Genomic DNA, 18,028 nt, shown 5'->3' with positions numbered 1-18,028 from the left:
AAACAATACAATTCCAACTATCTTGTTCCAATTTGGAGTTTGAAGTATTAGAAATGAGATATTATAAGGTATTGGGAATTTGTTTTTACAATGTTTTTTCTATTGTCACAACATGTTATGCTGATACAAATATGCACTGTTCACTTTTTATTTGCTGCTATATATACTTATGGTATATATCAGTTGTTTTCAACCTTTTTTTTTGGTTAGGGAACCTCAGAATTCGATTTTGAAATTCTGGGGAACCCCAACCCTTGTCCCCCTGTTGCCCCGTCTCTCCCCCCCTCCCATAAGCCCGTCTCACCTGTCACCCCGTCTCTCCCACCCTTCCGTCACCCAGCTCTCCTCCCCTCCTGTCACCTGTCCTCACTCTGCTCCTTACGCTCCTTCTCCCCCTCACTCTCCCCCATGCGCACGTGCACACACTTTCCCACTTACAGACACACACACACACATTGCACTCTCCCACTTACACACACTCACTTACATACACACGCACACACTTACACACGCACACACTTACACACGCACACACACACTCACACTCTGACCCCTTGTCCGGACCCGTTCAGGAGTGAAGCACTTGGAATGTGTTCCCCCTCCTGTCCTCCCTCTCCCTCCCTGCGAGAGCGCACGCTGACCGGAGCAGGCAGAGAGAAGAATAGCAGTGAGCTGCTGGCTGCTGCTGCTTAGCTCAGATGCCGGCGGGTCACTGCTGCTTGGGGTGCCGCAGTGCCACTGGTCCTGGAACAGCTGGGAGAGATGTCCCGGCTCTCCCCTCTGGCCGCAGCGGAACCCCTGAGGGGTGCTTGCGGAACCTCCGGGTTCCGAGGGACCCCGGTTGAAAACCTCTGGTTTATATGCTGGTGTTTTACACTTAATTGGCATCCCGTTTTGTGGGAGGTTTTTGGTACCAAAATACACAGTTTAAATGTGCTTTTTGTGTTACTATGCACCTGATGAAAGGTGAATGGGACCTGAAACTTTTCTTTCCACTATTCTTGGATGTCACATTAAAGCAGAATTTCATTATGAACTTATGAGTAGAGCTCTACTTTGTATCTCTGTCTTTGAGGAGACCTACACTTTGGGAAAATAAACAGTACACCCCCTGATGAAGCTCCCTTGCAGGGGGGAAACGTATGCCAGGCATGTAGCATTGTGCTTTACACTGCAGACACTCCAATGGTTCTGCAATAGGGTTTCCTGAGCTGTAGGGCCTAGTAAGCGGTTTATTTGAGTGAGCAAGTGTCTAGTATAGCCTCTACCTTTTCCTAGACTGTTACATATGCCTATAACATATATTGTATTGTATTGTATGTCTTTATTTATATAGCGCCATTAATGTACATAGCGCTTCACAGCAGTAGTACACGTGGTAATCAAATAAATAACAGATAATATAAATAACAGATCATGGGAATAAGTGCTTTAGACATTAAGGAAGAGGAGTCCCTGCCCCGAGGAGCTTACAGTCTAATTGGTAGGTAGGGAGAACGTACGGAGACAGTAGGAGGGAGTTCTGGTAAGTGCGTCTGCAAGGGACCAAGCTTTATGTATCATGTATTCAGAATATCCACAGTGCTATTCATATGCTTCTTTAAGCAAGTGTGTCTTAAGTTGGGTCTTAAAGGTGGATAGAGAGGGTGCTAGTCGGGTACTGAGGGGAAGGGCATTCCAGAGATGTGGGGCAGTCAGTGAAAAAGGTTTAAGGAGGGAGAGGGCTTTAGATACAAAGGGGGTAGAAAGAAGACATCCTTGAGAAGAACGCAAGAGTCTGGATGGTGCATAACGAGAAATTAGGGCTGAGATGTAAGGAGGGGCAGAAGAGTGTAAAGCTTTAAAAGTGAGGAGAAGAATGGAGTGTGAGATGCGGGATTTGATCGGAAGCCAGGAGAGGGATTTCATGAGGGGAGATGCTGAGACAGATCTCGGAAAGAGTAGAGTGATTCTGGCAGCAGCGTTTAGGATAGATTGTAGGGGAGACAGGTGAGAGGCAGGAAGGCCGGACAGCAGGAGGTTACAGTTATCAAGACGGGAGAGAATGAGGGCCTGAGTCAGAGTTTTAGCAGTCGAGCAACAGAGGAAAGGACGTATCTTTGTTATATTGCGGAGGAAAAAGCGACAGGTTTTAGAAATGTTTTGAATGTGAGGGGCGAATGTGAGAGAGGAGTCGAGTGTGACCCCTAGGCAGTTATCCTTAACTGTGCATGCAATGTCTTGTATATAATGTATAACCTTGCTCACTTAATGTAACTATGTATTTGTCATCATAACTCTATGACCAGGACATACTTGAAAACGAGAGGTCTCTCAATGTATTACTTCCTGGTAAAACATTTGATAAATAAATAAATCATGATACACTAAATTTGGGACTGCAGAGGCTTCCCGTGGCTTTGCTTGCATGCAGCCATCTGAGCTGTTTCACTCATTACACAGATCCTACTGAGACTTCCACTGCTGCTACATTGTATGCAGTGTGATACTATTGGTATCTTTTGTGTCTCAGCTATTGGATCTACTATTAGAAGTGGTTGTGAGACTCTGTTATAATATAAATATAGAGTGTTACTAGTGGCATTCTTTGTCTCTCTCTCTGTGAAGAGCAATTATTCAATATATTAATGCCCTAATTTCTACATTTATAATTAATTATATATACTCTCAGTTCAGTAGTTAAATCAATTGATCATCCACCCTCCCCCCGCCCCCTCCCCTTCCTTTTTTGGTGTAAACATAAACTGGAGTCTTTGCTTAAGTCTAACGAACTGCATTGGGGCAGCAGGAAATTTGCACCAAATTGACATTACTTTGTTGATAGAAATAACATTCTGTAATTCTTCCTTAAATGTAATTGGTAGACTGTGCTAGTACTGCACAAATAATGTCTCTTTATTGTACACATATAACTATGTATATATATATATATATTATCACACACAAGGCATCAGTTTTTGAAACACAGGTAAAGTTAGAGTCAAACATGAATTTCCATCCATAATTCCTTGAAAGGTTTTTTTTTAACTTTGGATTGTTATAAAGGAATAATACTGGATCCAAAACATAAGCATTTCATTTATTGTGCCAATGTTTTATTTACAGGGCATATCAATTCCAATAATGGATTTTCCAAGGTTAGGAGCTAAGACAAAGGATGGGTCTGGTCTTCCTATAGCTCCCGCTTTTTAGCTGAACAGTATGTTCAATAAAAGTTGGCACAGCCATTAAAAAAAAAAATTGTACCAAATTTTTTTTTTGTTTTTTTTAAATTCTACCTTTAATGCAACAATGATTTTTTATAGTGTATTTTTAAACTCTTATCTGAATTAGAGACAGAGCAATGTTTTCCTTGTCTCTTCCCTGCCGCGTGGCCTCTATGAGATATTCAAGTATCCCTTGCTAACATTATTGCCTGCAAGCCATTGAAAAAATGTGAACAACGTTATAATACTGAACATTATAATACCATTTTTGCTTGACTCACCTTTTGGTAGCCTTTTCAATTTAACAAAAATTTTCTGACCCATTCAATTAGACTGAAAAAATGTCTCCTCATTACATTGAATAGGGGACTTACCATAGCTACTACTATTGATCCATTGAAACTTCTGTAAATGCCAGTTCATGCAGGTAAAAAAGTAGCACAAATGGGCGCATTCATTAAACTGTGATGGTGCCGATTGGGGCAGTATCATATGGAAACGCCAACTGAAGTCAATTTCTGTTAAGAAAAGCACATTTGGTTCATTGCTTTTTTGGGGAAAATCCTTTCATTTGTCTACTCAAGCTCAGGCTTCAATATGTCTGCATATTAATTGAAAGGATTTGTTGCATTCCCATACTGTACTTCAGGGGTGCGCAAACTTTTGGTGCTGTGCCCCCCTGCCTGCTCTCCCCCACTGTTCGCCCCCCCGGTTACCGTTGTTCGACTGGGGCATGTGTTGTCATGTGACCCCTCGGCGTCATTTGATGCCGCATTACCTAGGCAAAGGGCATCAAATGACGCCGCAGGGTCATTTGATGCTGCGTTGCCATGGCGACGCATCGTCTGAAGCCAAGGTTAGTGAGTTACAGAGACCTTGTACGCTCCCCGGCATTTCATTTAAATGCTTTGGGGAAGGGCACTGGGCCTCTGTAACGGCCGCACCCCCCCAAAAAATCTCACGCCTCTCAGTTTGCACACTCCTGCTGTACATGACCTGGATTCAGATAGTGAACAGGGTTGGACATCTTTTACTGGATCCTACTACTACCTGTAAATCGTCATAGGTACTGGTGCACAAATGTTTATTTTCCACTTTTAATATACCATGATCTCTCAGAAGGTTATTTGTAACAACACATGACAAATGTATATGTTACTCCAATAAAAAAAAATCACTGTCTATAAAATATACTTTACTGTTTCTCAAGGACCAATATAACTACCAGAGCCTCGCTGTTCATCAAGTAAATATCATGGTTCCTCAGTCATATTTTTCAGTCATATTCTCATATCATTATTTATCGATACCATAACACGGTGAGGTACTTTTCATAGGAGGTCAAGCCTAATGTATTCCACTTGTTTTGACAGGTTGCAGGACTGCTGTGAATGATTTAGTTTTCGTTGTTGATGGATCATGGAGTGTAGGATTTACAGACTTCGACACAGCTAAAAACTGGCTGATAAACGTGACAAGCAGTTTTGACATTGGGCCTTCATATACACAGGTGGCTGTGATACAGTATAGTGATTCTCCCCGGCTAGAGTTTCCTCTTGGACAACACAGTTCAAACCAGCAACTCATCACAGCACTGAAGAGTATGAAATACTTGGGTGGAAATACACAGACTGGTCACGCGATAAAATTTGCCACAGAAACTGTCTTTCCCTCATCACAGAGGACTAATGTGGCCAAAAATAGAATTGCTGTTGTGGTCACAGATGGCAAATCCCAGGACGATGTTGTTCAGTTTTCTGCGCAAGCCAGAGCTCAGAAGATCATTATGTTTGCTGTTGGAGTTGGTTCTGAAATAACCAAGTCAGAGCTAGTGGCGATTGCTAACACTCCTTCTTCAGATTATATGCTTTATGCAGAAGACTACACCACCATAGAAAGGATTAAGGAGACGATGCAGCAGAAGCTATGTGAAGGTAAGCTCATACCGTCTTCTACTGTAAGTATACCCAAGCAATCAGGGCAGATCCAGAAATGAATGAAGTCATTGCCTTTTTTGGGCCAAATGTCAGGGTTTTCTAGCGGCAATCCAAGCATGGATTTTTTTGGGCCATTTTTTTATTACAATAGGATTGACTCAGGGGGTCTTCTGAACTTAATCCCATTCATTTCAGCTCCTGGAACCCGCTACTTCTGGAGACACAGACTTTCCGTATGGGGTGCCGGTCGCTGCTCCGCTCAGCTACCATTGTTCATGTAATGGCAGAGTTTCAAAGCTCCCAGGCCCAGTGGGCCAATAGGAAGCTGTGATGTCATCAAGTTCGGCTGCCTATTGGCCCGTGTGACGCGGTAGCTTTAAACTTTGCCAAGATACCGGAACCTCCTTTAGAAGTCTGTATCTCGGGAAGCAGGGGGTTCCCGAAGCTGAAATAATGCTTAATAAATAAAAAATGGCTTGGATTGCTCCTTTCATAGAAATCAGTCTAATTAACCCATCTATTATTGTTGCAAACTGCTCTGGGTTTATTACTGTAGGTGCTGAAGAACCTCTCTCTGTAAATGTACATTTTAAGAATACCAATTCCCATTTTTAGTGACATTAATGATGGACAGTATGTTATAAAACACTAAATGTGGAACAGTAACATTTCTTAAAAGAGGCAATGTATTCAAGTTAATGAATAATTAAGGAAACCAAAGAAAATGAGAATAGGAAATGTTCTCTGGAAGAGATAAGGTCCCGTAGTTACTAAACAGTGCTAAACCATGCCACACCTTCCCGTGCCAGAAGTCACCATACGGACCATTCATGTGTCTTCCAGCACTGAAAGGTGTTTTATAGAATAGCACCACTCAGTAAATATGAGCCAAGATGTGCGCCGGGACCCACTGTATGTGGGTACTCCCATATTCTGAATTATTTGTACCCACACTTCTCAAATATTCTAATAGTTTTCTTTTCCTTTTTCTCAATTAGGCTTATTTCAGGCTTCTCCTATTGAAAGTGCACACATTTGTAAAATGAAGATAATTGTTTAAAGAGGCAATCCCAGGGGGCGGATATTTTTTTCCCTTTTTTTAAATATATATAGAGAGTTGAAGCAGGGGCTCCAGAGCTGAACCCCATTAATTTCGGCTCCAGGGACCCCCTGCTTCCGGAGATACTTAACTGTGAATTAGGTGCCGGCAGCCGCTCTACTGAGCGACCAGGGTTTACAATATTTCCGCTGTTCAGAGCTCTGAGGCCCTGCGGGCCAATAGGAAGCTGTGAAGTCAGCGGTGTGGCTTCCTATTGGCCCATGTGATGCAGGAGCTTCAAACCTGAAATCCCTGCTGGCTGAGCCAGAGCAGCTACTGGTACCTACATCAGAGGTACGTATCTCCAGATGTAAGGGGGTCCTCTGAGCTGAAATGAAAGGGGTTCAGCTTTGGAAATCCCTGCTTCTATTCTATATATTTTTTTTTAAAAATTGGAGAAAAAAAATTGCTGTCTAGGATTGTTCCTTTAATGTAAGACTGTCAGCAGTAAATAACTCAGGAGGTCTTTTTTTTGGGTTGCAATTTACAATTTTGTCTTGTGGTAAATATTGGCACAGTAATTTGTAAGTTTGATTATGATTTTAAAGTGTATTATAAAAATGAAAGCAGAAACAGTGAATAATATCCCATACTCTTTCTATTTCAATATTGTTTTTCATACTGTATTTATCTTTCACTTTTGAACAATTGAGTTGTTTTTAATTAAACTATTTGGTTCCAGAAGAGCCAGCAATTAATTGACAGTCCTTATAGCACTAATTGGCATATTGGCCCATATTTACTAAGCAGTTTTATAGTGAGAAAACAATGAGATGCAATAATTGATATATTTCATTACCGTGTGTGACTGTTGGGTAGCTCCATTTTACGTTGTGCTAGTGGTCCATAATATCCACTACCACAGAAGAGCATGTTCAATCCGGGTCCACATCATAGTTTGAAGCAGTAATTCCCATATGCTCATATTGGAAAAGTTTGCTTCCAGTGTTAAATATTTTTGTTTTCTTCATAAATCATGAGTACCACCTCATCTGCAAACACAATGTGCCTGGCACATGTAGCTTAACATTGCCATCATACCCATCACTGTGAGCTAATGGGAACATACACTGATATTAATACTATTTAAGAATAGTTTTTGTGGAATATCACTGCAGTGTTTGCAGCAATTGTCCATTTATTTGTGCAAGTCAAAAAGCCCTGCTCACACAGTCTTCAGGGCAACTATTTTGGGACCTTCTGCACAAATTACCACTAACTTTGATAGCTCTACACGTACCTATTGTAGTGTTTTCATATCATATACAAAAAATGATCTGTCGAACGAAGGCTTTAGACTCCTTCTGCTCCTCCTTACATCTCAGCCCTAATTTCTCGCTATGCACCATCCCGACTCTTTTGTTCCGCTCAAGGATGTCTTCGACTACCCACTTTGTATCTAAAGCCCTCTCCCACCTTAAACCTTTCTCACTTTCTGCCCCACACCTCTGGAATGCCCTTCCCCTCAATACCCGACTAGCACCCTCTCTATCCACATTTAAGACCCACCTCCTTAACGAAGTATATGAGTAGCTCTGTGGCTGATACCATACACCTCATACAGTACATCGACCGTAGCCCCTTGCACACGCACTTACCAGAACGCCTTCCTACTGTATCTGTACGTTCTTCCTATACACCAATTAGATTGTAAGCTCTTCGTGACAGGGACTCCTCTTCCTAATTGTTACTTTTATGTCTGAAGCGCTTCTTCACATTATGTGTTATTTGTATTATTATGTAACTTTTATTACTGCTGTGAAGCGCTTTGTACATTAATGACGCTATATAAAGATATACATACATACATATTGAAATGTTTCCTTATGTGAAGAAAACATTTTTATCACAGGTTGTAATTCTATGCACACTATCGGCTATATAACTTAACAGTGGATTTAATTATTCTTTTTAGTTTGAACAGTAAAATTGCAGGGGCTGTCGTTTAATTGGGTTAACAACAACGTATACCACAAAACATCTTCATCTTAATTTTGAGAAGTATAGTTTGGTTGAGTACATGGTGTGAGGACTCTGGGATCGCGGCACCCGCGCCCGGGTTCCTCCTCACCCTCATTAAACCCCGCTGCCGTGGCGCGCACATCTCGCCGGCGTCACTTACCTCCGGCGGCTCTGGGGGTTCCCCGCCGTCCTCTGCGTTCTCGCGCTCCTGCAGGATCGTCCCTCCCTCATGCGGCTGCTACCGTGTACGAGCGCGCGCCCGTCTCTGTTACAGAGCACGCGCAGGACTCTCTTTATTTATTCACTGCTCCTGCAGTGAGGCTCCGCCCCCAACACACACACAAGGATCAATCAGGCATAAAGACTGCTCACCTGTATCCTCCTTTGGACAGCCTATCCAGGACAGCTCCATGCATTCCTCCAGGCCTGCCCCCTCTTCCTATTGGTCAGCCACGCTTTATATTGCCTGTCCTGCCATTCATTCATTGCTCGACATAGTTTTCCACTAGGATCACTACTCTGGCGTTCTCTCTCTCTATTCACTCAGGTTACGACTTGGCTTGGTGGACGTCCTTCTCTGGCTCTCGACCCCCTGCTTGGACAACGACCTTCCGGAATTCTCCAATCCCAGACCTAGGCTAACGGCAACGACGACGGCACTTCTACACCGGTACCGGCAAGTATTGCTAACTAAACGTCATCTGGCCTGGCAACGCCTAATCACCACACTCCGGACACGCTCCTTTTGCTGCGGGTGCGTGCCTATATACGTTCCTCACCTCAGTAGAAGGGACGGGTCTGGTCTGCGGGCAGCACCGGCGTAACATTATGTCGAGCCCACAAGACGCAGACCAGACTGATGTGGACTCTATGATGACGGCCATGTACCAACAAATCCAGGCCATAACGGATCAAGTGTCTCTCCTCTCCCAACAGGTACAGGACCTTACTCTACAGGCACCACCTGCGCCTGCGCCGCTGGCGCAGTCCGATTCAACTTCCACTTCATCCTCAGCTCCGAAGATTCCGGCTCCGAGGCCCTACGCAGGGGACCCCCATGCTTGTCGTGGCTTTCTCAACCAGTCTGAGATCCAGTTCTAGATGGCTCCGCAGCTGTATGCTACTGGCCGGAAAAAGGTAGCCTATGTATATAGTCTTCTCACAGGTAATGCACTGGCATGGCCCTCTCCGATCTGGGAGTTACGCCCAGATATTCCCCGAGATTACGCAGCCTTCAGACGAGACTTTCGACAGGTCTTCGATACCCCCGCACGACAAGAGACTGCTTCTGATTCCCTGCTGGAGCTTACACAGGGACGTCGGCCTGTGGCCCAATACGCCTTGGAATTCAGAACCATAGCAGCTGAGACTCGTTGGGGTCAGGAGGCCTTAGTCTCCGTCTTCTGGAAAGGCTTATCGGACTCCTTGAAGGATGAACTTGCTTCTCAACCCAGGCCAGAACTGCAGGAGGACCTCATCACCCTGGCCATTCGTATGAACCAGCATCTTCAGGTACGCCGCGCTCAGCGTCAGCAACCCCGGTCTACGCCTTTCCGTGCTCCCTTTTCCAGGTCCTCTACTACCCCGAGACCCGTCTTCTCTCCGCTGCCGGCGCTGGAGGCCCCCGAGCCGATGCAACTCGGAGTCCAGCAACCTCGGGTACCGTTACGACAACTTCGCTCTACTGGACAGTCGTGCCATCATTGCAGATCTTCTGAGCAGCGCACTCGTAACAATCCACCATCTCCGGGAAACGACCAAGCCCAGTGAGTACGAAGGGGCGCTCCCTGGGTGCTAATTCTCCTTGTCCCCCATCCAGAAGGGAACTTCCTAAAAGATTGACCATTCCCGTTTCCCTTTCTGGTCCGACCTTCCGCACCTCCACAGCAGCATTTATCGATTCCGGCGCAGGAGGGAACTTCATGGATCAGACTTTTTCTGAACAAAATCAGATTCCACTTTCCAAAAAGAACTCCCCCGTTGCCTTGGTCGGGATTGATAATCGGCCTCTCACTCTGGCTTATATCTCCTTGGAGACCGGTCGTATCACCCTTTCTACTCATTCTCACAAAGAGACTCTGGGCTTTGACGTGATTCATGCTCTGGGAACACCGATCACGCTCGGCTTGCCCTGGTTACAGAAGCACAATCCGCTCATCGATTGGGTATCCCCTAATCCTATTGACTGGAGGTCAAGGTCAGAGGAGTCTTCTTTGTCTACCGAACGACCATCTTTTCTATTAGCTAACACATCCAGTTCGCTGAGGGAGTTACCTTCTCCGTACGCGGGATTTTTGGACGTTTTTAGCAAGACACAGTCCGAGCTCCTACCCCCTCATCGTTCCTACGATTGTCCGATTGACCTGGTACCTGGATATACCTTGCCAAAGGCCAAATCTTACCCTCTCTAGTTGCCCGAGATGGAAGCTATGGACAAATATATTCGTGAGAATCTTAAGCGGGGCTTCATACGTCATTCCAACTCTCCTGCGGGGGCTGGATTCTTCTTTGTCAAGGAAAAGGATGGTACTCTTAGACCATGTATTGATTATCGGGGGCTGAATCAGATTACGGTGAAGAATCGTTATCCACTCCCACTTATCTCCGAACTCTTTGATAAACTTCAGGGGGCCAACCTCTTTACTAAACTTGACCTTCGTGGGGCATATAATCTCGTCCGCATCCGCAAGGGCGATGAATGGAAGACTGCCTTCAACACCCGTAGCGGACACTACGAATATCTAGTGATGCCCTTCGGTTTGTGCAATGCACCAGCAGTTTTTCAGGACTTCATCAATGACATTTTTCGGGACGTTCTCAATCGCTTTGTCATTGTCTACCTGGATGACATCCTTATTTTTTCTCAAAACTTACAGGACCATATCATCCATACGACATTTGTGCTTTCACGCCTCCGAGAGAACCGGTTGTTTGCTAAAATGGAGAAATGCATTTTTCACCAGTCTACCACTTCCTTTCTCGGATACATCATCTCCAACAGAGGCTTGGCCATGGACCCAGAGAAACTGAAAGCCGTCGTGGATTGGCCGCAACCCACTTCCCTCAAATCTATTCAACGGTTTTTAGGTTTTGCCAACTATTACCGGAAGTTTATCCGTAACTTTTCTACCATTGTCGCCCCTATCACGGCACTGACCCAAAAAGGTGCAGATCCTTCATCTTGGTCTTCTGAGGCAGTCACGGCATTCGAAACGCTGAAACAAGCTTTTGTCTCTGCTCCCATCCTTCGACACCCAGACACTAATTTCCCATTCACCCTAGAGGTTGACGCTTCGGACTGTGGGGCTGGTGCGGTTTTGTCTCAGAGATTTTCTTCCCAGGATAAACTTCATCCTTGCGGGTTTTTCTCCAAAAAGTTTTCCTCTGCAGAGAGAAATTATGACGTGGGCAATAGGGAACTTTTGGCTGTCAAGTTGGCTCTTCAAGAATGGAGGCATCTTCTGGAGGGGTCTAAAGAGCCATTCATTATTCTCACGGACCATAAAAACTTATTATACATTGAGAATGCCCGTCGTCAAGGTCCTTGGCAAGCCCGCTGGTCGTTATTTTTCTCCAGATTTAATTTTGTTCTCTCATATATTCCCGGCACTAAGAACGTCAAGGCGGATGCTCTCTCCTGGCAATACTCTTCTGAAGAGAGATCGGAAAAGACCACCGAGCCCATCCTCCCTAAACAAAGAATCTTGGCAGCTGTGGCGTTCAAGAATTTTGAGAAGATCATCAAGTCACAAGAGAATCTTCCAACCGGTCTTGAGGTTCCAAAAGACTCTTTGTATGTAGAACCCAAATTCGTTCCTGAAATACTGGACTGGGGACATGCCGCCCGTTCGGCAGGGCATCCTGGATTCAAGAAGACGTTGGATCTCATCCGTCGCACTTTCTGGTGGCCCAGTATGGTTAAAACCATTCTTGAATTTACACGGTCCTGTCCGGTATGTGCGCGTAACAAGACTCCTCGTCAGAAACCTCGGGGTCTCCTCTTACCTCTACCTATTCCGGAGCGTCCCTGGTCCCACATTTCGATGGATTTTATTGTGGAGTTGCCTAGGTCGAATGGCATGAATATCATTCTTGTGGTAGTGGATCGGTTTTCCAAGATGGCACACTTTATCCCTCTCAAAGGATTACCCTCCTCACCCGCCCTAGCTGATATTTTCTCCAAAGAGATTTTCCGTATCCATGGGATTCCCATATCCATTGTGTCTGATCGGGGCTCCCAGTTCGTCTCCAAGTTCTGGAGGAATTTCACCAAGAGACTGGATATCTCATCTTCCTTTTCTTCTGGATATCACCCTCAATCCAACGGACAGACCGAGAGGGTTAATCAATCCCTCGAGAAATACTTAAGGTGCTTCGTCTCTAAATTCTCAGGATGACTGGGCAGAACTACTTACTTGGGCTGAGTACGCCTTTAATTCTTCCAGGAATGAGTCTTCCCATGAGACCCCCTTCTTTATCAATTATGGATTCCATCCGGCTCGCCTACCCATTTCTAAAGACTCCTCTGGAGTACCAGCCGTGGACAAGCATATTGCACTCCTACAAGACTCTTGGTCCAGAATCCAATCTGCACTACAAAAAGCATCCTTGACTTCTAAAACCCAGGCTGATCATCACCATCGTCTGGCACCCAACTACAAACCCGGGGACAAGGTTTGGCTATCATCCAAGAACATCCATCTCAAATCTCCTTCCCTCAAATTGGCTCCTGGGTTTCTGGGTCCCTTTTCCATCTTGGAGCAGGTAAATCCGGTTTCCTTTCGACTCCAACTTCCTCGTAGCATGAGAATTCCGAATGTCTTTCACACCTCGCTTCTCAAGCCATTCATCTCCAGTAGCCTATTTCCGGACCACACTTCTAAACCAGATCCTGTGATGGTACAGGGTAACGAAGAGTACGAGATACAGGCTGTACTGGATTCCCGTCTTTCGAGAGGTAAAGTCCACTTCTTGGTCCACTGGAAAGGTTTTGGACCTGAAGAGAGGTCATGGGTACCCCTGAAAGATATTCATGCTTCCGGACTTCTCAAACGCTTCCGAAAGAAGTTTCCATCAAAACCATGGAAGGATCGTCCTGAGGCCAATCCTGAAGGGGGGGTACTGTGAGGACTCTGGGATCGCGGCACCCGCGCCCGGGTTCCTCCTCACCCTCATTAAACCCTGCTGCCGTGGCGCGTGCATCTCGCCGGCGTCACTTACCTCTGGCTGCTCTGGGGGTTCCCCGCCGTCCTCTGCGTTCTCGCGCTCCTGCAGGATCGTCCCTCCCTCATGCGGCTGCTACCATGTACGAGCGCACGCCCGTCTCTGTTACAGAGCACACGCAGGACTCTCTTTATTTATTCACTGCTCCCGCAGTGAGGCTCCGCCCCCAACACACACACAAGGATCAATCAGGCATAAAGACTGCTCACCTGTATCCTCCTTTGGACAGCCTATCCAGGACAGCTCCATGCATTCCTCCAGGCCTGCCCCCTCTTCCTATTGGTCAGCCACGCTTTATATTGCCTGTCCTGCCATTCATTCATTGCTCGACATTCATTCTCTCTCTCTATTCACTCAGGTTACGACTTGGTTTGGCGGACGTCCTTCTCTGGCTCTCGACCCCCTGCTTGGACAACGACCTTCCGGAATTCTCCAATCCCAGACCTAGGCTAACGGCAACGACGACGGCACTTCTACACCGGTACCGGCAAGTATTGCTAACTAAACGTCATCTGGCCTGGCAACGCCTAATCACCACTCTACGGACACGCTCCTTTTGCTGCGGGTGCGTGCCTATATACGTTCCTCACCTCAGTAGAAGGGACGGGTCTGGTCTGCGGGTAGCACCGGCGTAACACATGGTCTCTGACTACAGACAACCTTCTCGTAGTCACATATTTCTACACGAAATAACTTAGTCAAGTGACAAAAAGTAGCAACACCATCAAAAATGCGATAAAAGGCATGAGCAATGACTGCTTTCTATCAGCCTGACTTTACTGTTGAGATTTTGCAGAGGTGAAAACTGTGTTCAATGTTGACTTTCAAAGTGTGTTATACTGAGGAACATCCTAGCCAATTGTACCACGAATCCTCCCCAAAAAATACATGAGCACCAGCCTCTTAAGAAAACATGTCTTTTTATGTGAAAAGGAACAAGCTGAATAAACACACTGTATAATTGTGAATGGGTTTTTTTGCCTTTCATGTGAAAAAGTAATGAAGGCCAATTGCAGTATATTCTATATCATATTTATGAAATAATTAATGATAAAATATAGATGTGGAAAAGCGCTGTCATGCGCTCGGTGTGCGCTATTGTAGCTTGGCTTAGTATGTGTGGATCAGGGGGAGGGCCAGTATGAGGTTCGTCAGGGGAAATCACTGTTCTGGGGCATATTGCACTGCGGCTAAGCTCCGACCAGGGACATGAGTGAGATCCCGGTGGTAATGTGCGGCTCAATTTGAGAGACTGGGTATGAGGCAATGGAGGTATAGAAAATCTTCTTACCTCCTTGTTGAGCACTCACAACTGACCCAAATTCCCGCCGTCAATAGGGATCCATGCCGCACGTCCACGATTCCAAAGGAACTTCCTCCCCCACCCCCAGGAACCGCCAAAAGTAGAAATTGACAAGTAGTAGTGTAGAAAGTTTCAGGGCACTCTCACGATATTCCCGATTTCAATAAAAAAAAGAGATGGGGTACCCAGGTAGTCAGGAACTAAAAAAAGGCTTTATTAGAACATAAGTAAATGGTGTTCAATAGGGAACAGTCCTCCCACGCGTTTCACATGCAACACTTGCGTGAAACGCGTGGGAGGACTGTTCTATGGAACACCATTTACTTATGCTCTAATAAAGCCTTTTTTTAGTTCCTGACTACCTGGGTACCCCATCTCTTTTTTTATTGAAATCATGGATATCGTGTGAGTGCCCTAAAACTTTCTACTCTACTACTTGATACCATATAGAAACTGAAGTTCAGATGCAGTTTAAATGCATTACGTACATATTGAGGAGCGATTGCCAGCTAAACACATCTCTTCTGCCATTTATTGGAATTTAGCAATATACCATTCCTCAAAATCTAGTTGTCAGCAAAAAGTAATTTTGATCATTTATTTGACTTTCGTTTTGTAAAATAGCTATATCTTTCTTTTAATTAAATACACCAGTTTAAAATCAAGAAAGATGGTACCCTAAGGCAGGGGTGCGAGGCGTGAGATTTTTTTGGGGGGGTGGGGTGGCGGTTGCGCGGCCTCTACAACTTCCCTTACTGTGATTCAGTCGGCTTCAGCGACGCCTCGCCATGGCAATGCTGCGTCAAATGACGCTGCGTGGTCATGTGACGTCACATGACCCCGCGGCGTCATTTGACGCTTCAGAGCAGGTAAGGGGGGCATGAACAGTGGGGAAGAGCTGGCAGGGGGCGTAAGGCAAGAAGTTTGCACACCTTTGCCCTAAGGCATGTGGTTGATATTTTATACTAGGGAAACGCTATAGTTTTTACCTAATAGTACAAAGATTCATAACATGGAATGAAACACGGACAAAAATAATATTTCAAACAACATACATTTTTGAACTAGTGCTTTCTACTCACCCCTTTCATCAATTTCTAATGACATATTTACGATTAAGGAAAAAAAACAATTTTCGGTGACGATTCAACTTTGCCTCAATATATAAAGCACTTCATAACTTTGTTTCCATATTACTAGTGTAGCACCCTTGCTAAATTATACCCCAGTCTCTCATGTCAGCTGGCAATCTGCTGGCAGTGCCAGGGTTAACAGCTAGCACAAGGCTGTACATGTGAGCCAGTCTCCTCATTATGTTATATTGTTGCACTTCCAGGTATATGTTCAGTCTGGTGATGTTTTGGACAATGCTGAAGAGGTCACATGTCTGTGATTGACATGTGGTGTTCTAGCTCTGCCAGTATCTGGGGAGAGATGATTGCTCAAATCTCCTGATATAAAAGGTGGGGATCCGCCCTTTCATAGTGAGTCTAGTCTGACTAACCAAGGGAAGAGGAACCCCGAAAGGAGTTCCCTATCTTCAAGAGATCCCATCCATCTAGAGGGACTTCAGGGAATGCACCCAAAGCAGCCATTTCATTGAACTCCAGGCAGGGAGGTATCTACTCAGCGTTATTATGCCCTGTGCCACAAGGAATAAGAGGGTAGTCTGCACCACATGGGATTAAAAGAGGAAAGCTCCTCTGTAACCTGACATCCCGATGATGATGCCCAGGTTCTAGATTCCGGTGGGGCCTATACCGCAGCACTCCTCATTGTGTGAAGCAGAAAGGTGAACGCCTTTCCCCAAACAGGGTAAATCATTCTGTTCCTTTGTTAACTTGGAAAGTTCCTTATTTTGTTTGTTGGAAGCGGGCAAGCCGCCCAACCCTAGTCAGGGTGAACCTGTGTTTACTGTAGTTATTGCTCAGATGAGCAGGGTTTTGTTTTGCATTTGTATTCAGTGTTGCAGTCTCAGTGCCTGGGACTAAATAAACCAGGCAGAAGCCTGCTTAAAGGAACAGTACATTACGCCTCATTGTTTTTTCCTACACTAAAACACCGTGTTCTAGCAGTCCGGGACAGACGGCGAAGTCCCCTGAGTAAGCCGTTTGTCACACCACCTAACGTCTATTTTTGCAGGAGAAACAGATATCGGAGATAATGCATAGAAAACCCTGGTATAATAATAATAATAATAGTAATAATGTTTTTTGTGTATAGCACTGCTTGTTTTACGTAGCACTTTACAGAGACATTTTGCAGGCACAGGTTCCTGCCCGTAGAGTTTACAATCTATGTTTCTGGTGCCTGAGGCACAGGGAGATAAAGTGACTTGCCCAAGGTCACAAGGTCACAAGGAGCCGACACTGGGAATTAGACCAGGTTCCCCTACGTCAAACTCAGTGCCAGTCAGTATCTTTACTCACTGAGCCACACCTAGTACTATTTGGTATTTTTGATTCGTGTAATCGCAACGGTTACAAATATCTCTTGGTTATTCTTGTAAATTCAGGCCCAGGATTTCATATTTAATAACTTTTCCCAAACCTTTGCTATCATCTTGGCCACACCCCCTAATACTTTGCAGAATCCCCCAAAGGAATGCCTTTCAAGGTACATTTAAAAGGGTCCGGTTTATTTTAGTGTAAGGGAATCCATATTTCAGTTCCCCAATTTACAAAAACAGATTTCCTTATCTCTACATACTATAAGTCCTATAAAACTCATAAAAATAGGCCTGGTTTGACTGGCCATAAAAGCAATTCTTATATTTTTAAGACAATTTGTAACCAACATTACCTCTCGTGTGCCTGATTGAATAAAATACGTAATATCATGATATTATCATGACAGAGGGGTTGCAAAAACAGTAAGAATTGTGCTTGTTTAAACCTTTTTTATGAAGCCTAACAAGTCCAAGACCCATGTCTTAGTTCCTTATCCTCGAGGACAGTGCGTTAACAAATGTGGCAAAATGTACTGCATGTACAGACTACTTGTGTGAAATAGCTGTCAGTCAATGCACGGCCTTAAGAAGTCGTGTCCCACAATACCTTGCATCTGCCAAGAGCTCCTGCACTGGTTTGTTGTTGTTGTTTTAGGACTCTAGCACTGACATACATACTGTACACTGATAGATGCAGAGAAAACTGATTCATCCTGCAAACCACTCACTCATATACACAGACTCCTTTAATAGAATCTGCTAATATCCAAAGTCTACTCCAGATTTAGCAAGTAAATCTGGGAAATTTAGGCCCAGATTCACATTACATAATATGGTGTTATCCTAAGT

At 44.8% G+C, this 18,028-nt stretch overlaps 1 protein-coding gene across 1 annotated transcript in view; it reads left to right on the top strand.

Moving 5' to 3' along the window:
• Nucleotides 1–18,028, top strand: part of LOC142487059 (uncharacterized) — a 137,205-nt gene that overhangs the window by 27,458 nt on the left and 91,719 nt on the right. Inside the window, exon 3 of the mRNA XM_075585745.1 lies at nt 4,580–5,140. Within this exon, the coding sequence (XP_075441860.1) occupies nt 4,580–5,140 (561 nt within the window). The remainder of the gene's footprint in view (nt 1–4,579; nt 5,141–18,028) is intronic.

This window comes from Ascaphus truei, chromosome 2, assembly GCF_040206685.1.
Source record: "Ascaphus truei isolate aAscTru1 chromosome 2, aAscTru1.hap1, whole genome shotgun sequence".
Lineage (NCBI taxonomy): Eukaryota > Metazoa > Chordata > Amphibia > Anura > Ascaphidae > Ascaphus > Ascaphus truei.
This window is presented reverse-complemented; position numbering and strand designations above follow the sequence as displayed.